At 36.3% G+C, this 20,414-nt stretch overlaps 1 protein-coding gene across 6 annotated transcripts in view; it reads left to right on the top strand.

Moving 5' to 3' along the window:
• REV1 (REV1 DNA directed polymerase) overlaps positions 1-20,414 on the top strand; it is a 64,315-nt gene that overhangs the window by 39,873 nt on the left and 4,028 nt on the right. For all 6 annotated transcript variants that reach the window (XM_072849694.1, XM_072849693.1, XM_072849692.1 and 3 more), the window contains 8 exons: positions 813-932; positions 3,643-3,863; positions 4,874-5,046; positions 9,279-9,381; positions 12,168-12,324; positions 12,693-12,895; positions 15,480-15,713; positions 19,842-19,950. In XM_072849694.1, coding sequence (XP_072705795.1) covers positions 813-932; positions 3,643-3,863; positions 4,874-5,046; positions 9,279-9,381; positions 12,168-12,324; positions 12,693-12,895; positions 15,480-15,713; positions 19,842-19,950 — 1,320 coding nt within the window. The remainder of the gene's footprint in view (positions 1-812; positions 933-3,642; positions 3,864-4,873; positions 5,047-9,278; positions 9,382-12,167; positions 12,325-12,692; positions 12,896-15,479; positions 15,714-19,841; positions 19,951-20,414) is intronic.

The raw sequence follows: 20,414 nt of genomic DNA, 5'->3' as shown, positions 1-20,414 counted from the left end.
GAATAGACAAAAAGAATGTGAACATAGGTGGGAGGAGAAGAGCAATAGTAACACACAGTGCTGTGAGTTGTGAATTCCCCTGATCTTTTATTAATTTGCTTTATCTTAGAATAGGGTGTTTGAGTGGCAGTAATGAATCTGTTTGGGTATCATTTCAGAGATCTTACTGGCTGGGCATGCATAAGGTTATAAACAGGGAAAAAAATGCTGAAATAGGTCTTGTTCCCACCACACTTTATAAGTGCATATAATCATTTAATAAAGTCATTGGATTTTTTTAGTGAATACTCAGGCCCAAATATCAGCTTAATTCCAGTATTTCACATATAATATGCTTAATAGAATTGTCACCTAAGCATTATTTACATTGACCACAGTGGATTTTTTTAAGTTCTACAGTGTTAAAATATTACACTTCTGAATTTTCAGCCATTGGCACTTAACTGTTTATCTGTACCTCTACATGTGTAGAACATAACCACGACAAATAAATTCAGTGTTCTTTCTTAGTGATGTGTCCCGCACTTATTTGTTGGTTGTTTTGGGTTTTTTGGTGGGTTTTTGTTTGGTTGGGTTTAACTTTGCAATTGCAGTTACCACTACAGTTGCACTGCTGTAATCACAAATACTGCTAGTTGCTAATTTGGAAATAGATACTGCAAATATAAATGAATATATTGCATTAAATTCTTTGTAAAAGACAAAGAATTTGACTATACTTTCTGCATTTTTTCTTTGACTGTTGAACTGTGGCATTCTACTTGAGAAGACAGAAGTTACCACAGACATACTTTAATTCGTTGTTTTTACAGGTTCCAATATTCTGCTGGCCAGAATGGCAACTCGTAAAGCAAAACCAAATGGACAGTATCACTTAAAACCTGAAGAAGTGGATGATTTTATCAGAGGGCAACTTGTTACCAGTCTTCCAGGTACTCCTTTCTTTTGCAGGACATTTTGCCTCCTGATATGAAAACACTTTCAGCTACAAATCTGCATTCTGTATGAAACAAGATTAGATGCTATTCCATGGTTATGATCTGAAAAAAGAAGATATACTGACTTCTGGAAATTTCTGAAAAGAATCTCTGTGACCTTTTTGTATCTTTGAGAAGCATCTTTTTTAGCAAAGAATTTTACAGATCACACAGCATGATCTGTGGAAGAAGCTCAGAGTTTAGTATGTTATGCAACCTTATATTCTTTAATAAAATTATTTAGATGAGTCATTTCAAGTGAATGCTAGTTTGCTGTATCATAATTAATGTAATAAAATAGTAACATGAGGTACTTATCACTGAGAGAGGCAGGGTTTGCTTAGAACTGAGAACTAGCCCAAGAGAGTATTCTTTCTAAAAAGGAGTGCATGAAGTCAGGAGTTGGAAAAAACGGCACAGATGCCATAATGAAACAGAGAGTATATGAGGGGGGGAAAGGAGAGAGAGGATAGAGGAGTTTGTTTAATCTCTGCTGCATCTAAGAAACTCTGAGAGATTTAGAGGAGAATACAGACAGAAGGAAGATTAAGAAATAAATCTGGCAGAGGAGAATGTTACCAAACTAGAGAAGTGTTTCTGCTTGCAACATGAGCTGTATTAGAATGTCTGATAAATAGAGAGGAAGGTGGAAAGTAAGGCTACTGTGGGAGTATTACCACCGTTACGCTCTGCATCCAGCTATGGACAGTTTTTGGTTTGGGTAGACTTAGAATACACATTAGGCATTTGTTACATAGATAATTATTTTTTTGTGTAAGGATCTTTAGTCAATGGTATACTGCAAACTGACAGAATGTGTTGATTCTTTTAAAGAACAACAACAGGTTTGTCAAATTCCAACTGTTTTTTGCCTAGTTGTCTGAAGAAATGATTGTGACAGTGATTGTGATTTATAATTTGTAAGTATGACAGTACTGATAATTTTATGAACTGTTTGGCAATTTTCAGCCAAATCTTACTGAGAGATAGACGTTCTAATGACATAATGTTTCTACAAGTTTTGTGAAAAATGACAGCTTGACAGAGGACACTGATCCAAATTAGTACATCCTTTGAGGGACAGGCAGGCAAAATTCAGCTCTTGTACATTTTGGCAGTAGTTCCCAGTCATCATATGTATATCCAGAGTTCTTGTTTTCTGTCCAGCGTTCCTTGGTCGGATAGGAGAAGGAAGGATATTTCAGTAAGGGAGAACTGGAGCGACTGAGTGAGATGCCTGTGGACATAGAGAAGACCAAGGAGAAAGCTGGAGAGGAGGAAAGAAGCATTTCTGGCGCACAGGTTTTAGGGAGGTTCTCCAAGGCATAGTGGGATTCACAGAGAGATGGCAGGGAACTGGAGTTACTGTGCTGGGAGAGTGATAGTAAGGACATGCGGAATACACCTGTATGAAAACAGGCTTTATTATATTTTTCTGTTGTTCCAGGAAAATACTTAGAAGAGTTGTAAGCTAAAGCATTTCCTGGCATGTAACTCTGTATCGTATTATTATTCAATACTTTGGTAGTATAATGTGATGCAGACACAGTGCAAGAAGTGCTGAGTAAGCACTCATTTATGTTTTGTATGTTAGTGATCAGCTGAGCTCAGCCTGCATGTGTACACACACATTTAGTGTTAAATGTTCAAAATAGTATTTTTCTCTGTTTAAGAAAAGAGAGAAGGGAAACAAAAAATAGACAGCAATAGACACTGAAATGGAAAAGTGGTAGGAATAGCATACATAGACAGGTGCAGGTTTACCAGCAATTCTCTTTATGTATCCCCTTCCATGACCAAACATCATTTACAGCACAGCACCATTTCTCTTTGGCATAACTTATAGGAGATATTTTTCCTCCAGAAAATTATTTATATAGTACTGTTCTTTGACTTGAATATTTTAAAGTTTTCAGAATTCACTTGCATGTTCATAATAAAAACTTTTTAGTGTTTGTGTCAATAATGCCACCTAGACAGAGTTACAGATTATGAAAGATACAAGCTGATGACCTGAGATTTCTAACTTTCGCTGTCTTTGGTAGTGTAAACTCATAGGACTGATATTTTTCAGAAGTAACAGGCCACCTCTCCAAAACCCAGAAATATGCTTAAGTTTATCACACTTACATATGTGCCATTGCCATGGATACCTACAATTTCCAGTGCTTGGTAATTCAAAGCACAAGTGATACAGGTATGCTATCACTTCTACTTGAAATATTATTTTTCTACCTAGGAAGCAGTGGAACAGTAGTCAAAATATTTCTTGGGTTTTCTTTTAGATTAAGTAACTTGTATATGATGGCAAAACATATTACATGTTGGACACTCTTTTTGGACTGAGTGTTGTGGTGTTCAAAGCTATATACTCTGTAACAGGCAGTACCTTGTCAAGATTTGCAAGCAGGAGTCATTCACATTTTACCCAGAAATAAAGAAACATGCTGCAGTATGACATCTTAAACTAAATATGTAAAACAGATTAAGACAGCAAAAGTTTCCATTTGAACCATGTTTTATTGAGTGGAATTTATTTTTTATGGTGTATATTTATTAATTTGATATGACCTAGTGTAAGTTTAAAGAGACAAATTTTATTTGTTCAAAACCTGACTGGCTCTGAATTGTGTAGAGTTAACAGAACTAATTGCTTTGTTGTTAGGAGTTGGCAGGACGATGGAATCTAAGCTGGCTTCTTTGGGAATTAAAACCTGTGGAGATCTGCAATGTGCTTCAATGTCAAAACTGCAAAAAGAATTTGGTCCAAAAACAGGACAAATGCTCTACAGATTTTGTCGTGGTTTGGATGATCGACCTGTTCGTACAGAAAAAGAAAGAAAATCTGTTTCAGCAGAAATCAACTATGGAATAAGGTTTACACAGGTAAATTCAAACTTACTTTCTTTTCTGCAGTGACTTCTTTCAGCTGTAGAAGAATCTTCTCATATTCTGATTATTTTCACTTACACTTTGATCTGTTAGAGCACCATCTTAGCCACCAAATAGAAATGAGGAAAATGAAGAAGTAGGAGACCAAACGATAAAATGGGAGGAGAGACTGCAAAAGTATTGGACTGAAAAGAAGCTTGCACAAAATTAGCTGGCTATTCTGCATTCGTTATACAAGTCTGGTACAGAAAAAGAGAACTGCAGTAGGTTTGTCAGCACCTAGCATTCTCTTTCATTTAAATGCTGATTATTCAAAGATGCCAGTGTCTGAAACCATCACCAGCTGCTCCAGTACAACATTTTTATTAAACTTTTTACAAATATTGTAAGGGGGAGGGGATGTTGTTGACAAAATTGTATTAAAAAATAACTCAGCTCTTTGTTGAGAACTTAAGCATTTATAGAAATTATAGAAAAATCAGGTTGGGAGAGACCTCATGATGTGTAGTCCAGCCTTTTGCTCAAAGCAGGGGAAGCTTGAGATCAGACCAATTGCTCAGGACTTTATCCAGTGTGGTGTTGGAAACCTCCGAGAATGAAGACTGCACAACTTCTCTGAGCAACATGTTCCACTGCTTGACTTTCCTTATGGTAAAAAAGATTTTCCTTAAAAGCCCCTACGCTCTTCATCTTCTAGGTGTGTGCTTAAAGTTAGACTTGCAGGCCTTTGTTGGGGTTTCTAAACACATTTTTTTAAAGACTTATTTCCAAAAGGACTTAGTATTTCCTACTTATTTCAGCATCAGGATAGCAATCTACCATCTCACCTAACTTCAGCAACCTACAATGTAAACAAAACACTTGAAGTTAAATAAGACAATTGCCTATGAGTGAGCTTGCTCTTTTCAGTTTACACAATCTGGATTGCATTAACCCTTAATGATTTACTTTCAGTATTTGAAAACTAGTCTTTATCTAAACATGTTGTTGTTTTTCCTCTTCAGCCTAAGGAAGCAGAAGCTTTCCTTCTGAGCCTCTCAGAAGAAATCCAACGTAGACTTGAAGCTGCTGGTATGAAGGGTAAACGATTGACCCTTAAAATTATGGTCAGAAAGGCTGGGGCACCAGTGGAGCCTGCAAAATACGGAGGTCATGGAATCTGTGATAATATCGCCAGGTAACTACGCATGGAAAAAAGGATGGTCAGTCATAGGCATGAGCATACTTCTGCAGGCTGTCAAGCACCAAAACTTACAGGAAGACAGGACAGAAATTTTAAAGTGCTTGGTACCCCTTTATCTACATATCAAATCTGCACCAAAATCAGAAGTAGAATATTATTATCAAAAGTCTTCTGTGTTTGGGTTGTGCATATGTGGTCTTTTGGTCAACAGCATGGAATGTAAATCTCCCAGTGATAAAAAACGCAGCATATTGGGAGGAGAAAGAAGGAAGACACTAAGGTGTCCGAATCAGAAAGAGAGAACAATTTTAACAGTCATATTCTGCCTTTGAGTTTCTTCAAAGAGAAAATGGGGAAAAAAGAAAATATATCAGTAGTTGAAAAGTTTTTGGGCATAGAAGAAACAATTTGTGGTTTTCAGAAGAAGCAGGAATGGGAAAGAAGGAATCTGACTCCACAAGCGCATTCTTTGTGGTTTGAAATTGCTTTCTTGAGAGAATATACTCTTGTGTGTCTGTGGATGCTACTTAAAAATTAAAGTGATTTAGTGAAATATTTTCAATGAATTATTGTGACTATCCATTTCTTGGTAGGGAGGTACAATTTTTTTCTCTTCTTCCTTTTTGACTTTAATAGTCTGTAGTTTAAGGTTGCTCTTAATTAGATAATAGTCTCATGAAATACTAGCTAATAAAGGTGTTCGATCTTTTAAAGGGTTTATCTTCAAACAGTCATACATATGTATATTGTTGGTGTACATTTCTCCAGCTTGCTCAATATTGGGGCTGTTTCTCCTTTTGCAGTACTTGTAGAAGACATATTTACGTCCTGCACTATAACATGCATGCAGCAGCATTTTTATTTCTTTCAGTGACCAGCTGAGTTCAAATGTTCTGCTGCTGCAAACTGTTCCCTCTTCCTGAGCTGTTTAGCGTTGGGTACTTTCCTTTTCCTTGAGGGGCTTTCTGCTGTTCCTTGGTAGGTTGTTGGTCACATGCTGATTGTGACAGTTGGAGTCAGTTCTCAGAGAAAATTGCCTTTGTACTTGTCAAGAAGGATGTCTGGTCAGTACTATTCTCCTTCAAGTCTAGAGTGCGTGGGGACTAGAGCAGTATTTGCAGAATTACTTGCTGCAGAAGACTGAGAGGCCACTTTGGATTCTGAAGATTGGAGCTGGCATCAGACACCTTGGACTGCAGTTGTCCGTCTTAGTACAGACAAGTTTCTTTGTGTTGAATCTGTCTTTCCTGTTGTTTCACCAATAAGTCTGAAGATAATTTTTTTGGTCCTAGAAGAGAAAAGACAATGAAAATCCAAAGTGGAGCTAAGAAAGTTGAATCTCAAAATCTCAAGGTCAGAAGACTGTGTCCCATGTTTCAGCTGTTCAAGAAGGCAACTTGTTCATGTCTCTTGATCTTCACAGTTACATTTTTTCATATAGTCCTAAGTTCCTCATCAGAAGTGCCTTTGTTTTCTTGTGGATCATTCTCAATGTAATAAAGTCTCTTTCTGCTTGGTCTCACTGCAGCACTGTTCATCTCACTGAGATGGTGCCTGTGATGGCTGCCCATCCCTGCTGAAATGGGATAACCCAGTTACTCTGCCTGGGTAGTCAGTTGATAGGTCACTGTCAAAGGAGTAGGACCTTCAGCTTCCACAAGCAGCATTGTTACTCTTACCCATTATTTATTTCTGATGCTTCTTTGTTTCCTATTGTTCAACTGGATTATGTTGAGTATAAAGATTTTTTTTACCTCAAATTTATTTATATGCTTGCATACTGAAAACACAAGAGTGAAATCTAGGCATAGAGCATCGTGTAGTTCTATGCTGTTTCATGCAAGATTGTCTCAGAACCTTCTAAATACACATTTATTCTTCAGACAGACACTTCTGTATCAAAGCAGTTGTTCCTTAGGTAAAGGGATGATCCTGGCTTTTGTGTGAGAGTGCATTTGGCATCTTCAAAGAAAGGTCTTTTCTATTTTTCCCTCCATCTCACGTTGTTGTTACAGATGAATCCCTCCTGAACTGAAGGGTCATTTGCTCAAGGTTGCTGATCACGGAAGAGGTGGGGGTGTTCTTTCAGTGAGTTAGAGCTCAACAGTAGGACTTACATGCATAGGGTCTGTCTAATACTTGTGAGCTTGTGACATACAATTCAGCTGTATTAAAAACTGAAACTACAAAATTCAGCTTTCACTGTCAGAAGCTTATCACCTTTGGGGACTGGTATATCAAGAAGAAAATCCATCAGTCTATACTTTTGTCTTCTGGCTGTCGTGAATTGTTTGAGCTGAAGATTTACTCTTAACAGCCTAAGAACATCTTTTTAGGATTGAGGTGTGTTGAGATAGAGCTTTATTCCTCCTTTATTGGAACTTGTGCCAGACTGCTTTGTCATGAACAGGTCAATGCTTTGGACCTCATTTCTGTGGTCAGGCATGCTAATGTACATGTGCCCTGAATTTTCCCTAATTCATAAAGTCTTCGTTAAGGTAAGATGAGGAGGCACCCAAGGATGCTAAGTTGTTCCCACATAGCTGAAGCAGTTCTGATGCCAGGATCTCGTTTGGCAGTGTCTCTGTTTCTGCTTCTGGCTTTACTAATGAACTTGGCAACCCCAGTCAATCCAATTTATGTTATTTGATGATACAGGTGCTGTATTCCTGTCTTTGTTAGAGCATTTCTGTTCAGTCCAGTGAAAGGCTTTTTAGCAGCAGCAGGCTAAACTCTAGAAGTTGCATCCAGGCAAATGGATTAGAATCTCAGGGTGGTGTTCCCTCAGGTGTGCTTTCCCAATGTACAGCCTAGTTCCAACAATTTGGGATTATTTACTGGAGCTAAAAGTGACCAGTTTCTCTCTTCAGTTTAAGATTTTCTCTGTAGCTATAGCTCATGACCCATTTCTTGCCCCCTCACCTCACAGGTTAATGAGTTGCTATGCTTTCTCATCCTACAGGTCAAGATTCCCTAGAATGATAATCATAGTCCTACAAAGGATTCAGACTCACAGGCACGCTTAAAATCAAATTAAACTTCTGAGATGTTAATGGTATTTTTACTGCATCATTGATATCAAGTCCTGATAGTACAGCATAGACCTTTGTAAAATATTCTTCTGAAATGGGTGTGTACCTTTAGACCCATCCTGCATTTCTCCCTAATATTTTGCATAGTTGCATCTTAATGGTGATACTGATCTCCTTTTTCTTAAAAATGTTAACTTGTAAGGCTCAGGGAGGTCTTCATATCATTCACAGCAGGAAGGTTTTTCCTTTTTGTATTGGCAGAACCAGACCTTTCTGGAGATCACTTGGCTGTTCATGGTGATTTCTGACAGATTCAATCAAAAGTAGAGTAAAATTTAAGGAGACACCATCAAAGTGTTTAGTAAGTTGCCAGGGTGGCACCCTGCCAAAACACCAGGGTGGAACTTCCTTTTGTCCACAGAGCCCACTCCATCAGAGTTAAAACTGCATCGGTTACCTCAGTGAGAAGACTACATCACTCACATATGTTTGATTAGCCATCTGAAATTCTGTCCTTACCTGTCTCAAATGTTAGTCCATTAGAGAATCCAGAACTACCAAGTACTACTACTGCCCTGCCAAGCTCTCGGGTGGCAATTTGTAAAACTCACAAGCAGGTAATTTTGTGAGGGTTGTTGCAGAAAATTGCCCACAGTGTAAGATGTGTATTTGGAACGTTGTTTAGAGTTACCATTAATCCGAGTTCTTTGTTATTTGTAATCCACATGCACATGCCTATATCTGCTTCTCTCTCAGAGTTCCTTCTGAAACTCTTGCTTTAGATATTTGACAATTGATGACTGAAATAATACTGAGCAAACTCTTTATGAACCAAGCTTGAGTGAAGGGTAGTGCATGAGTGCATTTCTATGAGTACTAAAGTGAAACATTTTTGTCTGGCTTCAATAGATAGCATGTATATAAATATATATTATATTTGACAATTTAATGTGTGGACTGCACACTGAGAATGTTCAATTAGTAAGTAATCTGCTTTTTTTCTGTAGAACGTGCTTAGTTCTAATTACCTTTAAAAAGAAACCACAGAACAAAAACAGTGTTCAGTTTCTGTATGTCAAGAAATTATGATCTGTCTTTCTTTGAGGTCCTCTCTGGAATAAATACAGAATTGTTGTTGTCTTTAGGATTTGTGAAACGGTTTCCTTTTTAACCATACTTTTTTGTTCTGTGTAGGACTGTGACTCTAGACCACGCAACAGACAGTGCAAAAGTAATTGGGAAAGAAACTCTAAACATGTTTCATACAATGAAACTGAACATATCAGATATGCGAGGGGTGAGTTAATGGGAAAACTGAAATTTATTCTCTGTATCAACCTTCTTTGATTAAATTCTTTCATAAATTTTCAGTTCTCCAAGGTAGACAATAACCAAACTTAAGCAAAAGTGTAGACAATACAAATAATATGTAAATTAGGCTGTGCAATCATACTATGTTTTGTATGTTTACGTTTGAAAAACATGTTACAAAGCCATAAATGTAAAAAAAGAAAATTTTATTGTGTTATGGATTAATTCACAGCTTAAAACAGCCTGATGTAACAAAGTTAGACCGTATCTTCTATGGTTCTATTAGCACATGTAAATTTTATTTTGTCTTAGAATTTTCTGTAAACTTTTGCACAGTTATTAGTTAAGTAATTAATATAACTACTGCTTGTAATGCCAATCGAAGGTACAGATCAGAGGAGTTTTTGCTCTAGACTGCAAGTCTTAGAGACAGAAAAGTTACCAACCCATGGTTTGGGCTTTGTTTGAAGGTGAATGGCTGGCTCTTTTGAATCATGGTTTGTTTTAGAACACGCTTGCTCATCTCAGTGGTTTTATCATAGTAGTGTGAACCCATGATAAGACTGTTTTGGCATGAGCCATTTGTTACAACAGACCACAGAGGCTTTCTAAAACAAATCTGCCTTTACTGGTCATCTGGATGTAGAACAAGGGTTTTAATTCACAATGTTGCCTTGCAAAGTCAGCTCCATGGCTTGGGTTTCTTCTTGGAATTGAGGAAATATATATCATCCTCTCTGCTGTGGTTTAACTCCAGACAGCAACTCAGCCCCACCCAGCCGCTCACTCACTCCCCCTCGGTGGGATGGGGGAGAGAATCAGAAGAGTAAAAGTGTGAAAATTCATGGGCTGAAATAAAGACAGTTTAACAGGTAAAGCAAAAGCCGTGCACTCAAGCAAAACAAAACAGGGAATTCATTCACTACTTCCCATGGGCAGGCAGGTGTTCAGCCGTCTCCAGGAAAGCAGGGCTCCATCACACGTAACAGTTACTTGGGAAGACAAACGCCATCACTCCGAACGTCCCCCCCTTCCTTCTTTTTCCCTCAGCTGTATATGCTGAGCATGACATCATATGGTGTGGAATAGCCCTTTGGCCAGTTGGGGTCAGCTGTTCCGGCTGTGTCCCCTCCCAACTTCTTGTGCACCCCCAGCCTACTCGCTGGTGGGGTGGGGTGAGAAGCAGAAAATGCCTTGACTCTGTGTAAGCACTGCTCATCAATAACGAAAACACCCTGTATTATCAACACTGTTTCCAGCACAAATCCAAAACATAGCCCCTTATTAGTTGCTATGAAGAAAATTAACTCTATCCCAGGCAAAACCAGCACACTCGCCCTGTCTCTTTCTAGATCTTTATCTGTCTCCTTTGCTTTCTTTCCTGACTTCTTGCATCGTTCTATTTCACTTGATTTCTTTAGACCTTGTTCTAGAGGATTCTTCTTTAAAGTTAGTATCTCCTAGGTGTTGCACATGTTGTTTTGCAAAACAATGTACTACTTCTGACCAGGTGGCTCTGTTCAGTTCTGGAGGGGCCGTGCAGTTCAAGATTATATAATGAAGTGCAGATATATCCAAGGTCCCTCAGTAGTATTCCTTTCAACTGACTTTAGACACATCCTATGTCTATATTGGAGCTAGTCCCCTTAAGCTTCACTTATACATTAAGTGAGTCATGCCCTTCGTCTCACAATATCTAGAAAAGGTCCTAAAGCGATACCCTTAGCTGTCTGTGCCGACACTTGGGTGCATGAATCCACTCACTTATCCCATAGAGTTAACATAACACTTTAACTCAAACACTTGTCCTAAAAGTCCAAAAACCCAAGGCAAAGTTGTTGTACAGCACAGCAAACACAGTATTCCAAAGGCTTCTTTTAAGTTCTAGAACTCAAATCTAGAAATATTTCAAAGCAAAAAGATAAAAGTGCAAAGAAAAACTTTTTACAATAATGTTTTAATATCACATTAGTTGCAGCTAAGAAGCTGTTAAACAAAATCCTTGCTGTGTAATTATAGAAGACGATCTTGTGGAAATATGTACACGAGCTCCTTCATGCTTTCTGAGTCCTATACACTATTTTTTTTAAGTGTTGGGTTTTTTCTTAATAATTGTGGAGGATTAGCAGTAAACTTGCACAATGTACCAGTGCATTCTTAGTTGGACACTGTTTTTGAACCCCTGTTGATTTGGTATTTAAAAGTTAATGAAAAGTGAGGATGTCTTTCAAAATGAGGAACACCGCATCTGATGAAGACTACTTTCATCAATGTACTTTCATCCATTGAGACTTTGCAAGAGCCATGTCTAGAAGTGAAACAACATTATTTTTCTCATTTGTACACTGAAGTGATGGTTTTAGTATAGATTGTGCTCAGGAAAAACATTCCTTTCTTGTACAGGTAGCCAGATTTAATACTAATTACTTCCTGATCAGTACTTCTATGTTTGCTAGTGTCTAAGAAATTTCATAATAAACGCATTGTTCCGTGATCCTGTTCACAGCACTTTCTGTATCAGAGAAGTTAAGATGGTATTATCTTTGTAATTTCTTAGCTGTTGGATTGTGGTGGATAATCCTGGGATTTGTTTGGGATGTTTTTAGTGGCTATTTATGTATATTTCAACATACTTTTATTTGTTCTCTCCCCCACTCACAACAGGCAGCCAATTTCAGAGAAGGCAATGCTATTATGAAAGAATTACAGATATTTTTTTTTATTATCTTTTTTTAACTTCATAAAATGAATGTATTAATGTTTTGGATTTAGGTTGGAATTCAGGTACAGCAGTTAGTTCCCATCAGTAAAACCACTTCAGCTTGCTCAACAGTACAATCTGGACACTTACCTGGTGGATCGCATTCAGTTATTGATCTTTTTCATGTTCAGAAAGCAAAAAAGTGCTCAGAAGAAGAACATAAGGAAGGTCAGTAAGCTTTGTACTTTGCATGTGTGATAATGATCAGTTCTGAAGGGCTCCAACATAGATTACCTTTTGGAATACTGACTCAATATTATACCAGTACAAATTATTTAACATAAACTCTTTGAGAGCAGATTTTGCGGCTGCAAATGAAAATGCTACAAATAAAACTTTGTATAGGATTATTCCAATAATTTTTAAAAATTAATAGTAACAAAGGATACTTCAAAATAGACAGTGTTATAATTATGCTATGTATTGTATAAACTATTTAGCAAAGAAAACTGGAAATTAGCTTCACTGTATCTTGAATCTTCAGAGTATTTTTAACTATTAGATGATCATTCTGTATTTTCTTTTCATATGTATAGTATTTGTGGCCGCTATGGACCTTGAAATATCATCTGATTCAAGAACTTGCACTTTTCTTCCATCTCGCGGTACCCATCTCACATCTGGTCTCAATTCTAATGTTAACAACACTGAGTCTACTGTCAAATGGAATGGCATACATTCTCCTATCAGTGTAAAATCCAGGCTTAATCTGAGTATTGAGGTTCCATCTGCTTCCCAGGTAAAATCTGAGAATATAAAATATCTGCAATATATTGTAATAACTTGGGATTGTTTGTCTTATTTGGATAGAGCAAAAAAAGTTACATTACACTTTTTTAAAATAAAAAGAGCTCTAGTAAGAAATGCACAGTAAGAAACTGTTATTGATGCAAAACTATTTTGCTTTAATAAAAGGATTTTTACAGAGCAGTCATTTGTAGACTAACTCAAAAAAGATTGTATTTTTTCCAAGGAAAAAAATTTAATTTTCCAGTATCTTTTTCCCTTCCCATCACTTGCCAAAGGATTGGAATGGTACAGGAATGGAAAAATATGCTGAGGATGAAATATTAAAAAACATTACCTTCCACCTTTCACAACCAAAGCCCAGAGCCTAATTATAAAAAACACAAAATAAACTTCAGGAAAACTTCCATCAGAGAAATTAGACACATTCTGTAGTTAATGCTCAGTGTTTATATGATTGTGATATGATGCAGATATGTAAATTCCCTTTTCTTATGTTAGCTCTTAAAATTATTTCTGATTAGCTTAATCACTGATGAGTAGCTCAAGAAGAATTTTGACAAGTGTCGTTTTCATGAAGACAGAACTTCTAAATGTTTTCTGTCCCTCTTTATGGGAGTAATATTCTTTGCCACAGATGCCAATAAATTATTATCAGGTAGTCTTCTCCACATAATTTCTTAAAGTCTTGTATTCTATACCAGTCTTTAAATTACACTATAAATTTGTCTTCAAGCTTTAGTCAGTGAGAAGGAACTGAACGGCAACTAGTCTTACACTACCTCATATATTTTTACAATGGCTGTGCTCTTAAGTTTCTGTCTAAAAGAATTACAAGCTTGTATTTAGATTTAATTATTCATCTTCCTGTATTTTTTCAAATTTTCTTCAAATAATATTGAAGACAAGGTGCACACTTAACATTTGTACAGAATATCACCTTTTAGATGAGAGGAGGACAATCTTTATTTAAGTAAAATATTTCTGTGGGGTTTGGAGCTTTTTTGTGTGTGTTTTAACAAAGGAAGAGCCTCCTTATTTCCACCCCACATGTTATTCAAGCAGATATCTGTTACAAAGGTCTGGTATGAGCAAGGTGCACTGAATTCTGTAGGTATCTTAAGTATAAGCAGATTTACATGCTTTTCTGTAAAAATCTGAAATTTTATTTTCTGTAATTCAAATCTGTAAAAGCATTTGTTGATGTTCTGTTAACGGCTTTACCAAATATTTATACATTTTTAGAAGCTAATTATGCTTTTGGCAGAAAACTGTTTCTTCCACAATGCAATACCCAAGCTAGCTCAGGATCTAAAAGCAACTTCACTGAACATTGTGAAGCTCCATATACTCAGAGGAGTATATTCCTATAGGAGGAATATGTATGAACAAGTGAAAAATGCACTAGCTGTGCAGTAGAGTTCCTAAAGCTTTGGCAGCCTTATAGCACAATACGCTTATCTTTCCTTCTGCTTTATAACCATATTATAATATGGAATATGATACAGAATTCGGTACAGGGAGGGAGTGGTGAGAGTTAGTCCCATACTGCTGTTTGTGTACTGTGTGCTAGGAGGGCAACAGCAAGGTATTTTACACCCAGGGTTTCCAGAAAATGTTTATAGAGGTATATATGTAGCCAATTTGGAATGAGGGAACACAAACAGAATGTAGAATGAATAACTGAAGAGATTAATAATACAGACAGCTTTCATCAAAACCTCTCAGTTACCATAAGCCAAGTATCTTCTCATAGATAATTTGTAGTTCTGTGTAAATCCAAAATCGGGTCATGAACTCCAAATTTTCTTCTTAAAGGTAAAAGATAAGGTTTCCTGACACTGCTGTGGAGTCTCATTTCGCAGAACTTACAGGCAAACATTGGCATTTATCTACATAGTTTTACTCAAATTTTACTTGTGAGAAAAGTGATGCCCTAAATCTGCTTGTCAATTACATTCAGTTACTTGTGCAGCTGTCATTGTATACAGCAACTTCTAGGTACTGAGGGCTCATTTCAGTTTTTCCAAGTCGATAATTGATGGTAAGTACCTATTACGGCAAGCAAAAATTTGAATCTAAAACTTATTTCATTATCAAAATCTATGGCAAGAGTCTGACAGTATGCAAACATACATGATACCATTAAAGTAAATTAGTAACATGTATCCTAGAACTATATAAAGAAAGAAATTAATTGTTTACTACTTCGGTACCAAACACCAATTTAGTATTCATATCAACATATTGCCTAATAATTTGAACTGAGAATTTGGGTTTCCTTATCACTACGTAGTTGTAGAGGAAACCTTATATAGGATTTGTGATGAGAACACTGAACATTGTGAAAAGATAAAACTGAGCATTCATATTTACTTGAACTACTTAGTCTTAAACGATATTTTTACATTTGGCTGCTGCAGAGTATAACTGTCAGGTTCCTAAGTATGTTTGCGTACACAGATTAAAATGAATATTTTTTTCTAAAATTCAAGAAGTGTAGAACTAATTTTTGAGTAAAATTAACTCTGTTATCTATTCCTCAGAAAAATCTAAAAGCTTTTATATATTTGCAGCTAGATAAGTCTGTGCTAGAAGCTCTGCCGTCTGATCTCCGAGAACAAGTAGAGCAAATATACACCATTCAGCAAGGGGAGAATTACGGAGATGGCAAAAAAGAGCCAATAAATGGATGTAACGCTGCACTTCTGTCACAACCAGTTGGAACAGTGCTTTTACAAATACCAGAGCTCCAAGAAACAAATACCAATATGGGAATTAATGTGATAGCCTTGCCAGCTTTCTCACAGGTGGGATGTTTGCAGGGTATCAATAAACATCAACTTTCCACCTATAGGAAGAGTTAACAGCTTTTTCTTGAGACAACATTACTGGAATCTGTGACTTAGCAAAATTATTTATGGTCTTTTAATATCTTAAAAAGTCTGTGCTTTTAAATGTAACTTGATCTATCACAAACATAGCATGATAGTTTTTATTACAGATTTATAGTCATCAGTATGCCTATGTTTTTGCTGTTGTTTAATGTAAAACCTCCTCATTTACACTTTGCTTTGCAATCCAGTGTGTAAATAGCCTTTTTTCTGCATTGCAGCTGAGTTACACTGCACCGTCAGTGTGAAACAGTCCTAAAATCTGCTTAGCTAGTCACAGGAGACTCACTCTGTTTAAGTGGATGTTTTGATGGTGTAAAGCCAACCTCTGCTAGCTTCTGTAGAGGTGATTGTTTGTATCACATTCCTGGGAGGAAGTCAGGCACGGCTAAAGGTTGTGCATATCTCCATAATTTTTAAATGAGCTCATATACAGCATGTCCAGGATGAAGAAAGTGCAAAGTTGTTTCTCAAAATAGGGACCTGAAGGCGGAGCAGTAATGATGTTTCTAATTATATTCCACCCTTCAATCCAAGATGGTGCTGAACAAATGTAGGGTAAAAAAAAAATTAAAAAAAAATCAAAGATTGGATTACCCAGAGATATAATATCTTGCATGTGCATCATTTAAAATAGAGCAGTATTTTTATTTTTCTATTTGCTGTGCCATTGCTCCATTGCTGTTCTCGGACAAAATGATATCACCTAATCAAATTTATAGAGAGAGATTTGTTGGTGTTTCTAAGGCATAATGCTGCTTAGTGGACAAAGAATCCAGAGAAAATTAGATAGAAATTCCTGACCTGTTTTCAGTAAATAGTAGTTAATGCATTATTGTTATTTAGAAGATGTGTAGTCTATACTGCTACTAAAATTTCTTCACCTTGATTCAAGTTCAGTGGTTCAAAAACAGTTGTGTTAGTTTGTATTCCTGAACTGCAAAGTTGAGTTTCCCCAATGGAAATATTGTGCGAATAGTATATGAACTCTCTGTACCCCAGCTGTTTTAAATTGTGTAGTTACATTCATTCATAGGCAAGAGTTTATCTTGGACTTGTGTGTAAAATTATGCTATGCTTTAAAGTACACCCCTCCACACTTGTTTTACCACTCAGTACTCTTTTTCAGGGTAAATATTAACTGCATATGGCTTTCTATAAAAATTACATGTAGTTTGTGTTTATGCTTTACCTGTCTATTAAGTAGGTAGCTGAGAATTGATTGTTGTTTCTTTATAACAACATTACTTCTTGAAATTGTCTTAGAAATACCTAATATACACACTCAGATGCACTGGTTTTCCTGTCTCTATCTCCTAATGCAGTTTGTGACTGTGTTACTTGATCCAAAAATGTCGGCTTAGCAGAGCAGCCTTTTTGTTTGAAGATGTAGTTCAAGAAGAATTGGCTACTTCCTATTTCTTTGTTGGGGATATCCATACTATCTATTTTAGAATCCCTTATGCTTGTACTCCCGAATTTTCTCCCGAAAACCATTCAGCTTTCTTTATTGGCAAAAAGAGAACTACGATTTACCATTTTCCTTTTCTGAGTTAGGTCCAAGTTTAATACCTAGAATAATATGGTTGAATAGCTTCCTTAGACTTGGAGAAAAAAAAATGCTAAAACCAGTTCATTAATACGGGAGGATTTTTTTTCTCTGTTAAAATCAAATGTGAACTTAATTCAAAAATATCATCTTTGTCTAAATACAGTTTGACACAATTTTTTTTGTTAAAGTCTTTCTGGGAGTGTATATTGTATGACTGCACACAAACATTTAAGATTACTTTCTTTCAAATGATGCAGTGAACTAAGTAGTAATAGGTTTGAGGTGTAGAAATATTGCAAGCTACTCCAAATCGAGTACTTTAGCTACATCAACTCAGCAAACTTAAATGATGCCCTGCCATCTTTTTATAGCTTAATTAGGTTTGTTTTTCAACCCTTCATTCCTTTTGTCTGAACTGTGTTTTTATGACCAGATGCCAAGTTAATTGGCTGATAGTGATTTATTAATTAGAAAACATGTGGAAAATGTCCTTTGTTGGGTAGGGTTCTCCCATAAAAAGAATCCAGATAGGTTGCATTCATTTCCATCAGCTGCTGAAGTAATCTTAAAATTTAGAAGAGCTGTATATCTCTGTAGCAGCTGAATCCTGTAAAAGCATAGGATGCAAGAAGTAAAGATTACAGATGCTTAGAAATGAATGACATTTGTAGTAGTGGAGTTAATTACTGGTGGCAAATTTGCACCTCATCCTTACATTGTCTTAACATGGTATAGATTCCTTCTAATAAAATCTATACAGCACATCAAAAATACTGATAGCTGTATGCTGAGGTAATACATGAATTTATAAAATCGAGGTTCTCCATAATGTGAATGTGATAGAGCTGTGTGAAAGCTATGTTAGGACAGTCTGGCTGTACAGCAAATTACCCGAAACTCCAATTAATTAGTGTAGAATTCATATGAACTTGACGGGTGGCTCTTCTAACTGAATTTTTACAGTTAGATTTTCAGATGGCAATGATAGGAGGAATAACAAAAACACGTCCAGTTCCCTGTACTGCATTATTTCTGCGTGAATTATTAAGTGGTGTACACAAAAACCAGTGTTAATTCAGGGCCTCCCAAATTCCTGACTCTCGAATGCTTAACCAGAGAACATTAACCTTTTTAAAATAGTTTTATTAAATAAAATTTGTATTTAAAAAATAACTTAAGCTTCTGGACTTAATTGGCTACATTCCACTACAATGCTTTGTTCTGTGCAATGTATGCAGTAATTGAGGTCCGAGTTGTTCCCATTTCTTCCTTTAATTAGTGCATATTTTGTGTGGTGAAAAATTTGTGTTGGCACATGGAGTTCTAAAAATGGGAAAAATGTTGTGCTAAATTGCTGAGTTTTACCTGTGGGAGCATGTTCATGTTTATTATCTGTATAATTTAGACATCATATGTGTAAATAGCACAGCCTACCTTCCTGACATAACATACATATTCTGGTTTTAAAAAAAGATCAAATCTCCATTGAAAATAAGAGGTAACTTTTAATATATATGCATACTGACGTATAATAAATACAGTATCTCAGATAATGGTAGAAATTGTATTGTGCCCTTAGAATAGTAATAGTAGTTTTGAATAAATTTTTTGTTTGTTTGTGCACATCTCCTAATTTTACCACTGAAATGAAGGGCACTCTCCCACTGGGCAGATTTAATCCTCTAAATGACAGGTTTGCTTTTTTTAATTAGATTTTGCAGATTATGAGCTGAAAACACTGTCCAATAATATTGGGAAGCTCAGAATACAAGACTAGTCTGTCACTAATTTGCTACTTCAGACACACAGTGAGGGAAGATAACAGACAATACATGAAATTTTATTTTGTCCATATGAGTGTGTATGGCAATTGACAACAAATGATTTCCTATCTAGAATTCAAGCCCCTAGGACAGTTGGAAGGGACTGCATTTTTATTAGTTGAACAAGGGGTGAACAACTGTGGGAGAAAGACATTAAACCCTTTTGTGCTAGTTCAAAATATGAGGTATTTCCAAGGATATTTTGTTTGAGGAGTGTAGCAGCTTCCAGGAAATAGAAGTATGAAAAGAAAAGGAGGAACAAAAGTCTGATTGTCACAGTGTTTGAGTTTGGAAATTTGAAGGGAATGTTCTCTGAGTTAGGTAGGCTTCATTGTTCTGTTAATATAGCTGTACTGTATATCAGTAGGTGCATAAAGATAGTGGTGAATAAAGTAGGTGAATAAAGATGGTTAGTGTATTAAAGGCCCATAAATAGTAATTTTATAAAATAATAAAGGTAGAGTAATATTAAAAGGAAAATTTTATGGTTTTTACAAGCTAAAGTACATGAAGAAAATGTACAACGTATTTTACAGTGTTTCGGTTATATCTCATTTATTTTTGCTTGGCATAAAATGTAAATACCTTTCTCATGTGAGTGATCTAGAAGAAAACAAGCAGTGTTTCTCACTGGTAAAATAATCAAATGAATCTTTTGTTACTGTTCAGGTGGACCCTGAGGTTTTTGCTGCACTGCCTGCTGAGTTGCAAGCAGAGCTGAAAGATGCCTATGATCAAAGGCAAAAGCAATCCGAGCAGCAACCTGCTAACACTTTTGGTGAGTTGATATAGTTGTACAATAGTTTTGTATAGGAGTTGTTTACTATTCAAAGATATTTATGCAACCCTAAATAACAAACTGGAAAATATAACTAAAGCTTCTATGAAGATGCTGTGTTAAATCGAATGTCTGTATTTATTTTTGACAGACTGTCAGTTACAACCAGCTGTGGTCTCATTTTGCAAACAGATGCCTAGCTTTACTTAAATGGGGAATTAATTCAATTCATTGGGACTGTGGCACTAAACTTACCCATGTCCATATGTTTGCAGAATGGAATCTAAACTTGATATGTCTTGTGATTTAAAGTATTGCATCTTCAGTACCTAAGTTAGTTAAACTATGTTCAGATAGCATTCTCGTGGTTCCCTGAAACCCATAGCACTGGTATGGGTTTCAGGCAACTAGAGATATGATACATCTCACCATATGTCTGATAGTCAGATGGTTTTACGCTGAGC

This window comes from Ciconia boyciana, chromosome 1, assembly GCF_034638445.1.
Source record: "Ciconia boyciana chromosome 1, ASM3463844v1, whole genome shotgun sequence".
In the NCBI taxonomy this organism is placed as follows: domain Eukaryota; kingdom Metazoa; phylum Chordata; class Aves; order Ciconiiformes; family Ciconiidae; genus Ciconia; species Ciconia boyciana.
This window is presented reverse-complemented; position numbering and strand designations above follow the sequence as displayed.